This window comes from Salvia splendens, chromosome 1 (assembly GCF_004379255.2).
Source record: "Salvia splendens isolate huo1 chromosome 1, SspV2, whole genome shotgun sequence".
NCBI lineage: Eukaryota > Viridiplantae > Streptophyta > Magnoliopsida > Lamiales > Lamiaceae > Salvia > Salvia splendens.
Genome location: NC_056032.1, coordinates 38,076,161 through 38,095,119, shown reverse-complemented (window position 1 = coordinate 38,095,119; position 18,959 = coordinate 38,076,161). Strand labels below are relative to the sequence as shown.

The 18,959-nt window shown below is 41.0% G+C and overlaps 1 protein-coding gene across 1 annotated transcript; it reads left to right on the top strand.

The window, feature by feature from the left end:
* Nucleotides 1-13,651: 13,651 nt before the first annotated feature.
* Nucleotides 13,652-15,430, top strand: LOC121799885 (GRF1-interacting factor 1-like). The gene is made up of 4 exons (XM_042199402.1): nucleotides 13,652-13,783; nucleotides 14,480-14,556; nucleotides 14,673-14,757; nucleotides 14,832-15,430. The coding sequence occupies exons 1-4, from the start codon at nucleotides 13,703-13,705 to the stop codon at nucleotides 15,192-15,194; spliced, it is 606 nt and encodes a 201-aa protein (XP_042055336.1). The 5' UTR covers nucleotides 13,652-13,702; the 3' UTR covers nucleotides 15,195-15,430.
* Nucleotides 15,431-18,959: the final 3,529 nt, after the last annotated feature.

Below are 18,959 nucleotides of genomic sequence, written 5' to 3'. Positions count from 1 at the left end.
AGAAGTGTTTGAAAAGGAAAGAGTTATACCTTTCGATATGTGAATTCTTGAAAGGATCGAATACGACCCACCTCTAGCTATCCAATTTGTTATTGTGGTGGAAGAAACTTAAGGTGTGTAGGAGGGAAGTTTGATGTGTGTGAAGGGATTTATATAGGCAAAACTTGGTGTATTTTGGGGAATTAAATGGGGTTGCTCCTCATTTGTTTTCATACATAGCATATCCTCTTATTTGATCCCTTTGTAGTACATTTAGTTAAGGAGTTTTGTTTGTATTTGTAGTACTAGGTACTTGGCTAACAACTCTCATTTGGTGAGTCATTTGTCTCCTATGGTTAAAGGAGAGTTGTCATTTTTCCTCTAATGGCTTGTAAAGGAGTGGGTGTTACATTCTACCCTCCTTAACGAAAATTTCGTCCCGAAATTTGCTTACGTCAAACAAAAGCTCCGGATACTTCTCTTTCATCTTGTCTTCAAGTTCCCATGTAGCTTCCTCATGGACATGATGTTTCCATAGAACTTTCACCGTTACAAAAAAAAATTATTCCTCAATTCTTTTATCTTCCGATCTAAGATTGCCTCTGGTTTTTCTTCATAGCTTAAATCTAGTTCCAACACTATCTCCTCTTGGTGGACTATGTGTTTGGGGTCAAACACATGTTCCCTCAATTGTGACACATGGAAGACGTGGTGTACATTTCCGAAACTCGTTGGTAGCGCCAATCTATATGCCACTTCTTCTAGGATTTCATAGGGACTGATGAAACGCGGTCTTAGCTTGCCTTTGATATCGAACCTTATCATCTCCTTTGACGGGGATACTTTCAGAAAAACTTTGTCTCCAGTTTTGAACTGTAGGTCGATTCTGTGAACATCAACGTACAACTTTTGTCTATCTTATGCTTCTTTAATTCTTCCATGGATTTGTCGGACAATTTGTATCATCTTTTCTACAGAATCCGGTCAATAATCTTTCTCTCACCGACTTCATCCCAGTAAGGCGGTGATCTACATTTCTTTCCATAAAGTGCTTCATACGGGGCCATATTTGTAGTTGCCTGATAACTGTTGTTGTAAGCAAACTCTATAAGTGGTAGTATTGGCTGCCAGTTCCCTCCACGGTCGAGCACCACGACTCTCAACATATCCTCCAATGTCTGGATCGACCTGTCAGACTGCCCGTCCGTCTGTGGATGGATTGCGGTACTGAAATTTAACCGGGTGCCTAGCTCTCGCTGCAGGCTTATCCAAAATCTAGTAGTAAACTTCGAATCACGATCTGATGTGATCGTTACCGGTACTCCATGTAAGCGTATGGTCTCCTGCACGTAGATCTGGGTCAACTTGTCTGATCCATATGTGATACGGATTGGTACAAAGTGAGCACTTTTGGTGAGACGATCTATAATCACACAAATGGCAGTATTTCCTCGTTGGGACTTTGGCAGTCCCGTCACATGGTCCATTGCAATGTGCTCCAATTTCCATTTTGAAATCTCAAGGGGTTGTAATTTTCCATAGGGTTGTTGGTGTAGTGTCTCCACTTGCTGACATGCCAGACATCTTTCTACAAACGACGCTATGCTCCTCTTCATGTCGTCCCACCAGAATTGTTTCTTCATGTCCTGGTACATTTTCGTACTCCCAGGATGGGCAGTGTATGGCGTCTCATGAGCTTCACTCATGATCTCATTCCAGAGCGCCTCGTCAGTGGGTACACAGTCTTCCTTCAAAAGTGAGGGCGTTATCCGCTTCCTCGAGGTAACCTTCTTCCTTACTCGTTCTCACTTTCATGCGTACTTTCTCTAATGCTTCATCGTGTCTTTGAGCTTCGATGATCCTGACTCTTAAATCTGGTTCTATTACCAAGGTGGCGATTCTACTATCCGCCGTCTCCGGTGCTCTTACTACCTCCAACTGCATCTTAGCAAACTTACGTATGGGATCTTCATTCTGTGAGAGAAAAGTGGCCAATTGGGGCGTAGTCTTTCTGCTCAAAGCGTCTGCCACTACGTTCGCTTTGCCTGGATGGTAATTTATACCACAGTCTGGATGGTAATTTATACCACAGTCATAATCCGTTACTAATTCGAGCCATCTGCGTTGCCGCATGTTCAAATCTTTCTGCTAAAAAGGTACTTGAGGCTTTTGTGGTCCGTGAAGATTTCACATCGAACTCCGTAGGGATGACGTCTCCAAATCTTCAAGGCATGTATTATTGCAGCTAATTCTAGGTCGTGCGTTGGGTAGTTTAACTCGTGCGGCCTGAGTTGGCGTGATGCGTACGAAATCACCTTACCATTCTGCATCAGCACGCATCCGAGTCCGACTCTTGATGCATCTGTGTATATCACATAACTTGTTCCTGGTTCTGGCACGACTAGAACTGGTGCTGTGGTAAACTTTTCCTTCAACAATTGAAAGCTTGCTTCACATTCTGACGTTCAATTGACTTTAGTTCCTTTCTTGAGTTGTTGAGTCATTGGCCTTACTATTTTGGAAAAATCCCTCAATAATTCTTCGGTAATATCCAGCCAATCCTAAGAAACTCTGAATTTCATTAGATGTCGTTGGTGACTGCCAACATTGTACTGCTTCCACCTTTGCGGGGTCTACTCGAATCCTTTCTGTCGTCCTATGTGTCCAAGGTAGTTCACTTCGTTAAGCCAGAACCCACACTTGCTAAACTCAGCATAGAGTTTCTCGGCTCTTTACGTCTCCAAGGTGGTCCTCAAATGTTTCTCGTGTTCCTTCTCGTTCTTCTCGGTCCTCAAAGACTAGGACGAACTTGTCCAAGTACGGGTGGAACACGCGGTTCATTAAGTCCATGAATACAACTGGGGCATTTGTAAGCCCAAAAGGCATTACAGTGAACTCGCAATGGCCATATCTGGTGCGGAATGCAGTATTGGGTATATCGTCCTGTCGGACCTTCAGCTGGTGATAATCTGATCTCAAGTCCATTTTTTAGAACATACCGGTTCCTCAAAGTTGGTCAAATAGGTCATCAATCCTTGGGCAAAAGGGGTACTTGTTCTTGAGTGTCAACTTGCTCAACTCTCGGTAGTCAATACACATTCTCAATGTTCTATCTTTCTTCTTTTAAGAAGAGTACTGGTGCGCTCAATGGTGACACACTGGGTCGGATGAAACACATGTCTACTAGTTCTTGTAACTGGATCTTAAGTTCTCCTAACTCATTAAACGTCATTCTATATAGTGATTGAGATAATGTGGCTAATCCAAGCCATCCATTGATTAATTTATTTCGTCTGACTAGTGAAGCCATTCCTCATCTTAGATTTCCTCGCCAGATATTGAGTTCTCTAATGCTTACATCGATTGTAATTGTTTCTATTGAACTAGCGGATTGACCTCGTAACCTCTCGCTTAGTTGGGGCAGTCTACTTCCACAATTTTCAGGATACTTTTGTGCTTTTCGCGGTTCATTGTGTCATGATTTAGCACAACTTCGTTTTACTCATGTTTATCTTTGAATACTGGAATAGTGCATGTGGAGGTGCAGGCTTCTTTCTCCAGGCATTGCTAACTCCATACTTCTTCACATTTTGTTGCTAACGCCCGTCCTTACTCTATATTATAGGACTCCAAACCCGTTCTCTTGCGATAACTCTTTAAGGAATAATTTTGATTTTTTTTCTTCTGTAGTAGGGACGGTGAGGGTAGCGAGGCTATCACTCGTTCTTTTCCCGAATGTCCCTCCAGCTTTGGCTTTTGCTGGCCATCTTTCAGATGAATATTACTTGTTGATGGGATTTGTTTCATCAAACATAATCTACAAATGTACTCGCATTCTCTCAATGATTTTCATTACATAACAATGATTGAGTCATCACTCCTTGTGGCTCACTTATCTTACTCGTAATAAGCATTTTGATCGATCAATTATTTATGTATATACAAAGATCTCGAACATAATCAAAAGTCATTTGATCCATGTATATTCATTATCATTTCTCTTCTCAAGGCTAGTTACCTTTCTACATAGCATAATATTCGATCTTTTACCAGCTTGTTATAAGCGATACATAGATATGAAATATTTAACGTTTCGTGTTGTCGGTTATGCGACGCTTCTGGTTGGTGTATCATTTTCCACACGTGTGTCAATAGAGACTTATTTATCCTGTGTATTGGAAAGGGATGAAGATTATGTCTTTCCCAATAGTCTTGCATCAAGAACTCAGAGATTAATCTAACAGTCTTAACTTGGACAGGAATTGATATCACACAGAAGAAGTATAACTGAAAATTTGAAAGGCTCCAAAATACCCAATGGGACAAGTATAACATCTCTTGTTCAACTCATATGAATTTTTGTCGACAATTGACTTGGAAGGCAAGTACTGAGTTTAATTGAGCTTATCATGTCCATTCAAAGAACTACGTGGCCCAATAGGTTTCAGATAAACCCATAGAACTTGAGGCTCACTCCTGATGGGAGCTCGAAAGAATATGAGATAGGTCATGAAAACTGGATGGAAATGAATTAACTGTAAATTTTCATAGTAGGCTGCCAAACAGGACAGTACAGTTGTCCAATTAAATTGAAAGGATCTGGGCATCAAGGATAGTGGTTCAAACATGTCACTGCCTAAGATGATCAGCCGCAAATTTTTTTAGAAATGTAGGTGATTTCAATGAAGGAGTATTGATCATGTTTCAAAGACATCTTGATATGGGATAACGAAATTACATCAATTATTTCATAGGTTCGTTAAAGGCACTACACAGAAATGAACTATTTAGAAAAAAATCAGCTAGATCAAACCCCTTAGGGAAAAGTGCAATATGCTTGCCTTAACTTCAAGTTGCAGAAAGAAAATTTCTAAGACTTGAAATAATACACGTAATGGGTCTGAGATAGAATAATTTCACCTCTGTAAGAAAGATATCGCCACAACGTGGTTACAAAATAGAGAGGTGAAAAAAAGTTCCAACATAATATGAAATTCCCTGTGGAAAATGTTTAAGTGGCGATTATTTTGGAGGTCATAAATGTAAGCATCGTAAGAATGAAGTTTTATTGCATGAGTCCAAGAAATCGGGATATAGATCTTATATATTGTGGTTCGAAGGAGACAACAACAATTAACGATGCTTGAACATAGGAGTATTCCAATTTTGGGAACTGAAACTGAGTCACCACTTTCGTGGGAAAAAAAGTGGCGTATTACTTGCAAAAACGTGAGCTAATCAAAAGTCTTGATAGACGACAGGGCACCATTATTGAGGAGGTTTAGTAAATGTGCGAGGAATGGGATTATCCTGAAGGTCATAAATATAAGCAACTTTAGAATTGAAAGTTTATGACCGGAGCTTGCAAGGTCAAAACATTACTCTTTATGAACGATGAGTTAGATGGCTGCAGTCAATAAACTGGAAGTGAGTCATAACTTGCATAGAGGAAGAAATACTGGCGTGTTACATGCAAATATGCGAGTCAATTCAAAGTCTGAAATAGAGAGGGGTACTGTCGTTTGGGAGGATTCTTAGAAAGAAATTTATGGGAATCCAAGTAAGTACCGTTGATCATAATCATCGGTTCCAGTTATGTGACACTTCCTTGTTTGTTCTTGTGGCGCTCGGACCTGATAAATGTGTTCTAGGAAACCATACATTCCAAGATGGGATTTCTCGTGCTGTTAAACTAATAACTGCAGTTGAAGGTCATATTTTCATATTCTTCTCGAGGACGGTCATTCTTATAAAACATCGTATTCTCCATCATGCTTCACAGCATGCTATAAGGATTGTTTCTGGGTCGCGTAGCCACTTTTGACATGTTACGCAAGATCGGATCACTTAATTAGAATCGCGGGTACGATCTCTTTTCGTGTAGGGATATACCTCCCTAACAGGATGGAGGGTTCAATCATTCGGTTATGACTTAATTCTAATAAAGACATTGGGAACTTCATATTGTTCACGTCATTAAAACGTTAAAGAGACGCCCATATGTCGTGGGTGGGTTCTCGCATCTCGTGTGATCGTTACCATTTAAGAATCGATGGGTTCTTTTCGTGTAGGGATACACCTCCCTAACATGCTTCTTAGGCATTCTATGTTCGCATGCATTAGTCATTCTGTAACTTTCTAAAAGAAACTTCCTTAATCCATCATCATACTCCACATAATCGAACATGCACAATTCATAATACTTTAGCATCTGTCCCAAAGAGCTTAACATATTAAACCTGAAATTTCACAGGTCATTGGGAGAAATGAAGTTTACCTTCTTTTTCCTTGAAAACCTTGAATTTTTTTTTCAAAAATATTTTCATAACAAGATCATTTTTTTATTAATCAAGTCCTTTCATAAATAACTGATCATTTTCTCGTAAACTTGTTCTTACCTCATAGTTGCGGTTGAACGTGACGAGTCGAGGTGTTGAGCTCCCTTAAGTTTAACATTTTAGTCATATTCTAGTCTGGTACTATTATCCTAGACCAAGGCTTAAAAGAAGGTTCTTGGGTCCAGAGTGAAAGAACGGTGCTCTAATACCACTCTGTCACGACCACAAAAGCCTCCTCTTATGTTTATTTCATGATTGGTGAGATTATTTTAGTCACGAAATAGCTACGTTCACTAGTATTAGGGAGTCGTGGTCGTGAGTGCAAAATTAAAATCCTAGACTTAAAAAAACCTTTCTCATGGCCGAATTTCGTCCAAAGATGTTCTACTAGATCTTGTTGATGATAGTATGCTTGTCCGCAATCAATCGGTCTAGCGTTCGGATCCATTTGGTGAATTGTAAGAAGAAATATGAGATAGTTTGATGTAAAAAAATGGGTGATGAATAATAGTATTTAAAGATGATTTGGATGAAGTGGGGATAAAAAAAAGTATGAAAAAAATCATACATTTTTGAAAAAACGGTTCTACTTTTTGGAAAAGAGAAAATATTTTATAAAAAATTTCGTATTTAAAAAAAATATTTTAACGGATTAAAATGACACTCAATCGGGCAGGGGCAATATCGGGTCATCGTCCACCGAAAGAGCACATCTGTTTACCGTCGGTCAGAGTACAACGGCGAGCATCTCGCGTGACGTGCCGACGGCAAGAGCGCAGCTCCTAGAGCATCCACAATAGTGGACGATCGTCCGACCGAAGGGTTTAGTCCGATCTCCCAAGATCGTCATCGTCTGACGATCGTCCGACCATTGCAGCTCGTCGGACGATCATTCGAACGAGTGAGTCAACCGAAAATTTGGTCGTGGTCGACGCCTCGGCCAACGCTCGTCCGCCCATTGCAGGACCGCGGATGAGGATGATCTCGTCGCATTTTTCGATTTTTTTATTTTTATTTTTCAAACTTCTATATACACTTCATCCCTCATTTCACTTTTTTACACACACACTTCACTCCTCTACTATCTTCTCTTCTCTTTTCTCTATCAAATATGGATCCCAACAATTTTCCAAACCAGAATAGTGCCGACGAATATATGCCGGTATTTGGTCGGGCGAGACTACACCATGGACGAGAAGGTGGTTTAGTGTTGGGTCGATATATCGAAGGATTCGGTAAACGCCAAGCACCAGACTTTGGCTAGGATGTGGGATCGCATTGAGGCAGATACAACGAGGTGAAGCCGAGTTGGGCGTTCAAGCGGAACAAGGAGCAACTCCGCAAGTGTTGGGATCGTATTAAGCTTCACGTCAACAACTTTAGGGATATCTACACGAAGTCGAGGGACGGGCAATAGCATGGAGGATGTCATCCAACAACATTTGGCTGATCTTGAAGGACAAGCTGAAGTTCGAAGGAGTGATACTGGCTGCGTCCTCAGCGTCGAAGCGGACGAAGAACACCGTCAGTGGCGGTTACATGTGTAGTGGCGCCCGCCCCTATGGATCTCAACGCTGAGCTAGAAGGGAGTTTTGGCACGCCTACGTCTACTTTTAGGCGTCCCATTAGCAACAAGGCTGCCAGAGCCCATGCCAAAGAGAAGGTGGCCGCGTTTGGATCGGCTCCCCGGCCTTCGCCGTCTACTCAGCTCGTGGCCTCGGCGATCCAGGAATTCAACGGTTTTCACGAGTTACGAGTATAGGTGTATACTTGACGCGACCAACAACCTTGAAAATACCACTGATCCAGTCGCCCACCAGAGGCTCTAGAAGATGATCGCGAATTTGAGCAAGAAGTTAGATTTAGATGACTAGTGTAGGTTTTTTTAAATTTAGTAATGTAGTTTTTTAAAAAAATTTAAGTATAATATAGTTTTTTTAAAATTAAGTAATGTAGGTGTTTTATTAAATTTGTGGTGTTTAATATAATATATTTTGGTATTTTAGTAATTGAAAATAAAAATAAAAACAATAACATTAAAAATTAAATGCAAATAGTTTTAATTGGTAGGGAGGACACTAGGACGATCACTCATCTGACCAAAGTGGATGCTTTTAAACTATGTTTATCGGTGTGTTGTGGTCGACCGCCACATCACCTCAATTAAAAAAGAAGAAGAAATATTGAAAGTGGATGCCATTCTCTCTCCTAAACCAAGGCCTCTTCCATGCCAACCTCCAACCGCCTGGTCTCCTCTCCTTTTAATTTTATCATCCAATGAGATTGTGCCAAATGGCACAATCTTATTAGTAATATATTTTTTCTAAAAACATTATGTATCTTTTATATATTGTATTAAAATAATATAAAAATTATACCATAATACATAAATTTTCATCCTATATAAATAGAGATTATATTTGCTATAGTTTGGCATATAACAAAATATCATCTTTTTCCGTTTATAATCCTTCTTTTTTGATACAATTTCATATTTTTCATATTTTTTAGTTTCATATTTCAATTACTGTCATTTATATTTTTTATTTATTTATTTTTATATTTTCTAGTTTGTTATTAGTTGTATTTTTATTTTATTTTATAATACAATAATATATATTTCATATAATAATAATATTATTAAAAAATAATACTCCATTTGTCCCATTAAAGATGACCCACTTTCCTTTTTGATTTGTCTCAACTAAGATGACTTATTATTAAAAATGGAAACAGATTTCTCTCTACTTTATTCCCTCTCTTTTACTTTACTCTCTCCACTTCACACACAAAATAAAGTTGCATAAATTCTCGTGCCACTTAAGTAAGGTGTCATTTTACTTAAGACAGAGGGAATAGTATAAAAATAAATATATAATGGTATAATTGGATAGTCATTTATAAATAAAAGATGTGGTTGGGTTGGATCTATATTGATGATATAAAAGATGATGTTGAGAAGATAAAAACTAATTAAATATGAAAAAGGTGGATGATTGGATTTGGTTGGATAGTTGTTGGTAAATATGGTCCTAGTTGGGGATGCTTCTAACCTTTTAAATATGTTGTTATATAAGAATGTGTACTGTAAGTAGTGGTTAGACGTGATCCTTTGTATCTCTCTCCTCTCTATCAGAAAGCATCACGTGACCAACTTTTTGATCGACAGAGCATCGACAAGTGAAAACCCCGGCTTAGAGCATCCCCATCCTTGCTCTTGCCAAAGTGCAGGAATGTGGGTCCGGACCCACTTTTAGGGCACCCACAGTGGGGCGGACGATAGGCCGCCCGATGCCTCGGGCACGCCATCGTCCGCCACTGTGGGTGCGCGGACGGTGGATGATGCGTCGTCCTCGCCCGACAGATAGTCCGCAGAGGAAGCGCGGGCGATAGGGCATCGTCCGCCTACTGTGGGTGACGCGGACGATGCTACGCTTTTTTTGTTTTTTTTTTAATTTGAAAAATTCATTTATATAAATACCCTCTACCTCACCTTCATTTGTAATATTTTCATTCGCATTTTCACCTACACTTGAAAATGGATTCCGGTGATTACTCAAGTCCCAATAGTCCGATGTTTGGAAGTGGTGCACGTTGGCCTTGTACACAACCTGACGAATATCGGTCGTTCGACCCCAACACGCAGTACGATCCCGAATTCAGTACGGATTCGTACGGTCTGTCTGACATGGAGCCGTCTCCAACTCGCCCCGCCGCCCCTTCCCGCCGCGTCGCCGCCCCCTCCGCCGCCGCCAGAAAGAAGCGAATCAAGTACCGGGCGTACAAGTTGCCACATCCGGCAACGAATGAAGAGTACACCACCGGGAGGACGAACTACCAACTGGATGAAACCCTCGTCTTGGCGAGGTATTGGGTGGATATCTCGGAGGACCCGGTATTCGCGAACAACCAAAAGTAGCTTGCGTATTGGGAGCGCATCGCCGAGCGCTACAATCAGGCGAAGCCGCTGAGCGCGTACAAGCGCCATAGGGAGCAGCTCCGCAAGCACTGGGAACAGGTTAAGAAGCAAGTCAACCTGTTCGCGGCGGAGTACGAGAAGTGCTCGAGGGAGCAGGGAAGCGGCGAGAGCCTGAGCGATGTGCGCGATAGAACGCTGTTGTCGTACCAGTCCATGTACGACGACTTCTAGCATTTCAATGTCTGGGCGCTCTTGAAGGATAAGCAGAAGTTCCAAAGCGGGATTCTGCACACCGGTGCGACAAAGAGGACAAAGACCACCGACACGGGTGGTTACACGAGCAGCGAAAGCGGTGCATATCCGGTGGACCTCAACCGGACGTACACGGAGGATGAGAGTTCCGGCACAGCGATGTCCTCCCGGCATCCAGTAGGCGTCAAGGTTGCGAAGAACAAGGGGAAGGCGAATGCGACATCCTGCTCGCAAGCCGCGGCCGCCCCCCATCGCCGATCCCGACCCCGACCCCTTCGACACTTGCCTACGCGGAGTTGGCAACGACCTCGATGGCGCGGACGTTGTTGGACACGCATAATGCCCTTATGAAGTGTACGGACCCGGCCAGAGCCGAATACCTCCAGAGGTTGATCGATGAGCTGCGCCGGAAGTTCGGGCTTTTGTAGAGTAGTCAACTTTTTTTTTTAATTTCTAAATCGTGAAATTTTTTTAATCAATGTAGTATTTGCGGTTTTTAGTTAATCGTTTGTTTTTTAATTAGTTTGCATTTATATATTTGAAAATATTTAAACTAATTAACAAAACAAGTTACTTAGGGCGCCCCACTGCAGGTGAAAGGGTAGGAGGATAAAATGCTGACGTGGTGGTGCATAGGGCGGGCTTTAAGGCGCGCCTTAGGGCTCCTCACTGTTGATGCCCTTATTACTTTTTTACTCACTGTTCTTAGGCAAGATCACAACACCCACCTCCATGTTCTTCCGCAAAGACATGTTGAAGGGTCCTACCATTCTATTATTCAATTTAAATAAAAACATTTCAACAATATTAAAATGCATTAAAAATACTCGGATTACTATTAAAAATTACAAAAATAAAAATAAAAATTGCATAATTAAAATCCTAAAAATTAAAAATTACATAATTAAAATCCTAAAAATTAAAAATTACATAATTAAATTCATAAAATTAAAAAAACCACTACTCGTGGCCGAATTTCACCCAAATGTGTTTGATTAGGTCTTCTTGTAGCTCAGTGTGGGTTCGGGTATCGCGCATTGTGTTTCTTGTTTCGATCCTCTCGCCCACCGTCGTATGCACACCTCGGCGTGAGGGAGACCTTGCGGTTGAGCTTCCGGCTTAATCCTCGTTGTAAAAGTTAGCAGCCCTCAGTCCTTCGTCAGCTATAATCATGTTGTGCAAGATAATACATGTGTACATGATGTCGGCGATATTCTTAACGTACCACAGCCGAGACGAGGCCTTCACAATGTTGAATCGGCCTTGAAGGACCCCAAAAGCTCTTTCGACGTCTTTCCGAGCAGACTCTTGACGATGCGCAAAAAGAAACCGTCTCGAGTCTTGCGGATTGCTGAACGTCTTCACGAAAGTCGACCACATTGGGTATATACCATCGACGAGATAGTAACCCATGTTGTATGCATTTCCGTTGATGGTGAAGTCGATCTCCGGTGCTACACCATTCAAAATATCATTGAAAGTGGTGAAGAATAGAGCACGTTCAAGTCGTTGTTGGATCCGGCAATACCGAAATATGCATGCCAAATCCATAGGCGGTAGTCGGTGACCGCTTCAAGGATAAGTGTTGGGCAGCCGCCTTTGTGGCCACTTAAGTGTTGCCCCCTCTAAGCAGTCGGGCAATTCTTCCATTTCCAATGCATGCAGTCAATGCTGCCAAGCATACCGGGAAAACCGTGGACTGTTTCGTGAAGACGAAGCAACCGTTGACAATCATGGGTGGTGGGTGCCCGAAGGAATTCCTCACCGAAAGCAGAACGAAAGCCGTCGCAAAATATTTGAAGGCATAGGATTCCAGTTGACTCACCGACATGCAAATACTCGTCGATGAGGTCAGCTGTTTGTCCAGTAGTAAGTTTTCGGATGGCACAAGTACACTTCTGTAACGCCGAGAGACTTTGCCGACCGGTTGCGTCTCTACTTGATTGAAAGTATTCAACACGAGCAGACAATGTGTTGACAATACGCATAAACAACCGTTTTGACATGCGAAAACGGCACCGAAAGTAATCTTCTGAAAACCGCGACTGGTCAGAAAAATAGTCGGCAACGAGCCTTTCGTTGGCTCCCTCCCGGTCACGAGGGATGTAGCGGTGAATTGATCTAATTGGTCGAGGAGGAGGGGCGGGGGTAGTGGCGGCGACATAGGCTTCTTAGGCGGCACGATATTGTTCATAGTATTCTTGTTCTTCGCGCTCCGCTTCGGCCATGGTATCGATGAAATCCATTTGAGAGGGTTTGAGTGAGAGAGGAAGATGTAGATGGGTTGTATGAAAAAATATGAATGAGAGATGAATGAGAGATGATTTGATATGAAAAATGGATGATAAATGTGTGTATTTATAGATGATTTTGGGAATAAAAAAATTATAAAAAAAATAAAAAAATTCAGAAAACGGTAATAAAACGGCCATATTTTGGGGAATCTGAAAATATATATTTTTTAATTTTTGGTATTATTTTCGATTTAAAAAAAATGAATTTCCAACCGATAATCCATTAGCCAATAGAAACGCGCTACGTAGCCTGCTCAGCAATACGAACGTGCTCGATGCATCGAGCAGCGCCAGGCAAGCGAGTGCAGCAGAGGCGACAGCGATGCAGCGCCAGCGGACGGACGTCCGTCCCATGGAGCACCGCTTTCTTCTTCATTTTGAATACACTCACTCAATAATGCTGCTGCTGCCTCGGTCCCTCCCTCTGTCCTGTGCCAGATTCTTTTCTCTCTCCTACACCTCCCACACTGACAGCGACACTGCACACAAACAATATACATATTAATTTATTTACAATCCATGTTATTAATTCACGTACGAGCAAATATCCTCAGCCTGCCAATGCTCCTATTATTTAATATACACGTTTCCCACTGCCCTCGGATTATATATACTACACCTTCTCTAATCTTGTTTATTAGGAGTACTATAACACAGAAAGAGGTAGAGAGTTGGGCTGAGTTGTTGAAGTTCAAGTTATATAAACACACAAACAGGAGGGGCCTTTCACCTTGTAGTTGCAGTCTCTCTTACTTATGACAGTCAAACTTACAGAGGGATAGAGAGAGATAGTAGCAATCTATAGGTAAATCTTTTTTTTTTGAGAGAGAGAGAGAGGGAGGGGGGGGGGGGGGGAGGGGTCAGTCTGCTGCTGTGTTTTGTGTGTGTGTGTGGGTGGGGTGGATATAAAAGATAGAAGCATGCAGCAGAACCTGATGCAGATGCAGCCCATGATGGCAGCCTACTATCCCAGCAACGTCACTACTGATCACATTCAACAGGTTTCTCTTCTACTCTTTCTCTTTCACTATTGTCCTCTGATTCAATACCTCTTGCATTTCTGCCAACTTTTCTGCTCACAAATCTTGAGTTGCAGATTGTTTTGTGTTTTTCATTTTATCCCATTTGTTGATGTTTGAAGGAGGACTTTCTGCTCTGCCCTTTTCACACCGCTATGGGTGTTTCTTTGTCAAACACTTTACAAAGACCCCTTTTTCCTGTCTCTTATTTAATTTGCCACTTGTTTTGAGATTCTTGCACTTTTCCATTTGTTTAAATTTGCAATCTTTGTGGGGCTGGTTGGCTATTCCTCTCTGACTGTTGTAGTATAAACTAATAGCTTCACTTGAATATCTAGTTTATCTACCCCCATATCAGAATATATATGTGCTTTTCTTTTTGGGGTTGGTGATTTTTAATTTTACTCATTAGGGTTTCTCACTTTCTAATTACTTTTTTGTCTCACTTTCTTCATCTTGCTATTATTTTACTTGTTGATCCTGAAAGATGAGTTCTTGAAGAGTGTGTGTGTATTTTAAAAAGATTCTCTTTTGCATTTGATCTTGCACAGGGCTCATTAATTGATTCTTTCTTCTGTCCTATTCATTCATTGCCTCATGCCCCCAGTATTTCAATAAATATTTGCATCAAATTCGAAATATATATATTCAATTAAATGATTTTAATGTTGTGTGTAGTATCTTGATGAGAACAAATCGCTGATTCTGAAAATTGTGGAAAGCCAAAACTCTGGAAAGCTGAGTGAGTGTGCCGAGTAAGTATTATTTTACTTGATAAAATTTTGAAGGGAGGATTTTGTTGATGAACACTCATTTAAAGGAGTAGATGTTTGTGTTGTTAAGAATTAAGAGTAGTGTTTGATGTTGTTAGGAATCAAGCAAGGCTACAAAGAAACTTGATGTATCTGGCAGCCATTGCTGATTCACAGCCTCAGCCACCAACAATGCATTCACAGGTGGCATTAACTAACTTCACAACTTGTATAGTGACAAAAGCACTTATATATGACCTGAGTTGTGTGCATTACAGTATGCTGGCGGCGGTGGGGGGATGATGCAGGCAGGCTACCTGCAGCAGCACCAGCAGTCGCTCATGGCCGCAGCGCGTTCCTCCATGCTGTACGGGTCCCAGCCGTACCCGTCGCTGCAGCAGCAGCAGGCCCTGCACAACCAGCTCGGGATGAGCTCTGGCGGGAGCCTGATGCTGCAGGGTGAGCCGCACAGCGCAGGGGGCAGCTCGGGACTCGGATTCCCGGACTTTGTGCGTGGCGATGGGGGGAGGGGGTTGGGGATGGGGATGGGAGGCAAGCAGGATATGGGGAGCAACGGCGGCGAGGGGCGGGGCGACGGAGGCGAGACACTCTACTTGAAAAGCTCGGATGATGGGAATTGAGGTGAGAGAAGCGTGGTTTGGTCGTTTAGTTGCGAGGAAGAGCTTGCTACTGTGAACTCGTAGTCTAATTAGCGGAACAAACTCTTTGTTACTACTCTTTATTTGCATTTGGTAATGACCGCGATCTTTATTTAGTAGTGGTAGTTTTATGTGTGTTCTTTCTAATCCTGTTAGTTTTATGTGTGCTTCTGGTGACTTGGAACGAGTTGAACTTAATGGTTAGATTCAAAAAGTCATACTAATGTGTGTTGTGTAGTGGTAGTGTTTTGTGTCCAAGGTTGAAGATCTCAGTTTCGAATCGATTGATGTGACTTTTAATTTTTTGTTTATTTATCAGAAGGAAAACGTATAACCAATTAAATTGTGTTTTGTGGTGATTTCATTGGCATGTGTTTTGTATACTTTGGTTTTGATTGGCAGTAATAGAGTGCAAAATTATCCCAATGTTTAGGCTTATGTGTTCTTATACTTTGAGAATTTGATCTACTTAGGATTAGTTTTGTTGAGAAGATCATATCTTATGATTGAATATGAATTATGTTTGGTTCATAAAATTGAATCTATCTAAATGAACAATTTTATGATAATTATTCCGTCGTCCACTCCAATTAAAATAATCCCAAACTTAATCCTAGATTGATAATTATGATCAGTGGCGGATCTAGGAGGGCAGAAGGGGGCGACTGTCCCTCCCCGGCCATCCACTACCATGGACCGGGATGTGATTTTTCCATTGTCGTCCCCTTCAATAGCTTCCGACGTCGCCCCTCCCCCTCCGATAGCTTCCGATAAATTTTATTCCGCCCCTTCCATTTTAGGATTCTGGATCCGCTACTTCTTATTCTAACGAGTCACTAATCGAACAATGTATTAAAAGTAGTACATATATTTATGCCTATATTGGCTAGTTGGATCATAGCATGCCATACATATAATAGGACCAATTTGAGTTGGGAATTTTACGCGCAATCTTAAATCTTTCATTTTTTTGTCTGCCCATTATTCTTAAGCTAGCAAAATGCGTATATATTTTCCTCAAATGAGGTTCAATGTAAAATAGATAAAAACATGTACTGTAATTGGCAAATTATCTGACTTTTTTGCAATTATGTGTCGAATTGTCAATAATTTACCCCATAAAATATGATTTTGCTTGATAATTTTACAAAACAAAAATGATAGCAATCGAGTATTTAGGTGCCAAAAAATGAGAGGTCACATTCCGCTGGATATCGATTTGGAAGTCACAATTCTTAAACTGCATTTTGACACTGGGTAGTTTCAGATAAGTACTACTCCCTCCGTCCCGGGCTACTCGCCCCTTTCCTTTTCGGCACGGAGATTAAGGAATGAGTGTATAGGAAAGTCAAAAATGACGGCTGTAGGTGAAAATTTTTACTAAAAATGGAAAGAGTGCAAGTAACTTGGGACGCCCAAAAAGGAAATAAGTGCGAGTAGTGCGGGACGGAGGGAGTACTATATTCAACATTCCTTTCATAGGAATAAATACTACTCCCTCCATTCCGATCCAAATGCATGTCTTTTCAGCAAAAGAATTAAGAAAAATTGTATTAGGCGCGTTAAGTAAATGATTAATAAAGTAAGGAATGAAAAAGATAGAGAAATAAAGAAATAATAAAGTAAGAGAGAGTAAAATAAATAAGAAAAAATATATTGACGTTTACTAAAAAGGAAAATGACTCCACTATATTAGAATGTACCAAAATGACTCAATTACTATAAACGGAGAGAGTATGTTCTAGTACTATATGGGATAAGGGGTGCGTTATATTGTTCTTTTGAAGTTGCTAACTCATCAACGCACGCAAGTGTATTATAATGTCAATACGATGATACTAAAATATCAACACATAATATAAACAAAGTATATTGCAATGTCAACAAAATTATGTGTTGACATTTTAACGTCATCGTGTTGATATTTTTAATACATTTCGTTGATGAGTTAACAGGGTTAGCAACTTAAGAAAGTTGGCAATTGATCACATCCCATGTGTGATATAATAAAAAATTATTTTCATTTTAGTTAATATCAAATTGGGGTGTGATCAATTGCTAAATTTTCTTAAGTTGCTAACTTGCTAACTCAACAACGCAATGTATTAAAAATGTCAACACAATGACATTAAAATGTCAACACATAATTTTGTTGAACTTCAATATAATGTGTTAATGTCACCGTGTTGACATTTTTAATACACTACATTGATGAGTTAGTAGAGTTAGCAACTTAAATAGTTGCCTAAATCAAATTTATGTCATTTAATTTATACATCGATGAAGCAGAATCCGTCACACAAATGCTCCAAGAGAAATAGGGAAAAGGTGCGTTTTCTATAAGCCACTAATTTCCATGGAAGAATTTGAGATCCGAAGTTGCAGGAGCAACGCCATGCAAAATCTATGGATACTGAGACAAACCCCTCCTCACTCCTCCCAAACGGAAAACTTCATCATCATTCGCCCAACAATTCTCGCATTTGCGTACTGCCTTTTCAGTTCCTCTTCAAACATAATTTCTCAAAAGAAACCAGCAACCTCACGGCGCATTCTTCAATCGAATCATGCACACGTTACTGTCGTCTCTGGACAGTGACATCAGATGAGAAGGTCACACGGGGAATTAGAGATTTAAGATACAGAAAATGGTACGCCATAATTTTTTGTGAAGATTTGCGTTGAATTTCTTAGAATCGGTTATAGATTGCTGTACATCGTATTAATCTAGTTGTGTAATCGATCTGAGAACGACGCTACGTTAATGAACCCGTGTTGATCGCCTTTTTATGAATTGATTATTGAACACATCTTTAATTCATAACGTGAGTGATAATCAATTGCTTAGCATCGCTTTCAATTCGTAGTTAAGAGCATCCATCCACCATGGATGCCCTAGTGAGAGCCCTAGTGATGGCCACGTCAGCATGCCCCTTCCTAGCCCTAGCGGGAGCCCTAGTGGTGCCCTATCCATTTATCCATTTTTCATTTCAATTTTAATATTATTGTTTTTAAATTTTGTTTTTAATTACTACAATACCAAAATATATTATATTAAACACCACAAATGCAAAAAAAAAGTTGCATTACTTAATTAAAAAAACGACATCATACTTAACTAAAAAAAAACTACATTAAACTAAATTACTAAATTAAAAAAAAAACAAACAAGTCATCTAAATTTAACTTCTGGCTCAAATTCTTGATCATCTTCTCAGTCCTCTGTCGTTTTTTCGGATCAGTTTCCTGATGAAGGCTGTTTTGGGTGTCAAGTATAAACTTATACTCAACCACCTCGCGAAAACCTCCGAACTCCTCGATCGCTGAGGCCATGAGCTGAGCAGATGGAGGAGGCGCAGCCTGCGGAGGAGCCGATCCAGACGCGGCCGCCTTCGCCTTCCCTTTGGCCTGGGCTTTGGCAGCCTTGGTGCCAATGGGACGTCTAAAAGTAGACGTAGGCGTGCCGGAACTCCCTTCCGTCTCAGCGTTCAGATCCACAGGAGATGGGCCGCTGCTCGTGTAACCGCCAGTGGCGGTGTACTTCGTCCGCTTCGCAGCCGAGGACCCAACCGGTATCTCTCCGTTGAACTTCGCCTTGTCCTTCAAGATCAGCCAAATATTGTACATTTTGAATTGCCCGAACCGCGAATGGTACTCGGACATCGACTTCTTGAGGACATCCTCCATGCTCTCACCGCTAGCCCTTCCGTCCCTGTTGTAGATATAGCAGAGGTTGTTGACGTGGAG

Bases quoted from the DNA above. Each gene is read 5' to 3' on its own strand.
- LOC121799885 (XM_042199402.1), top strand. From the start codon at position 13,703: ATGCAGCAGAACCTGATGCAGATGCAGCCCATGATGGCAGCCTACTAT. The intron at 13,784-14,479 runs GTTTCTCTTCTA...TGTTGTGTGTAG, and splicing joins CTACTGATCACATTCAACAG to TATCTTGATGAGAACAAATC. The intron at 14,557-14,672 runs GTAAGTATTATT...TGATGTTGTTAG, and splicing joins AAGCTGAGTGAGTGTGCCGA to GAATCAAGCAAGGCTACAAA.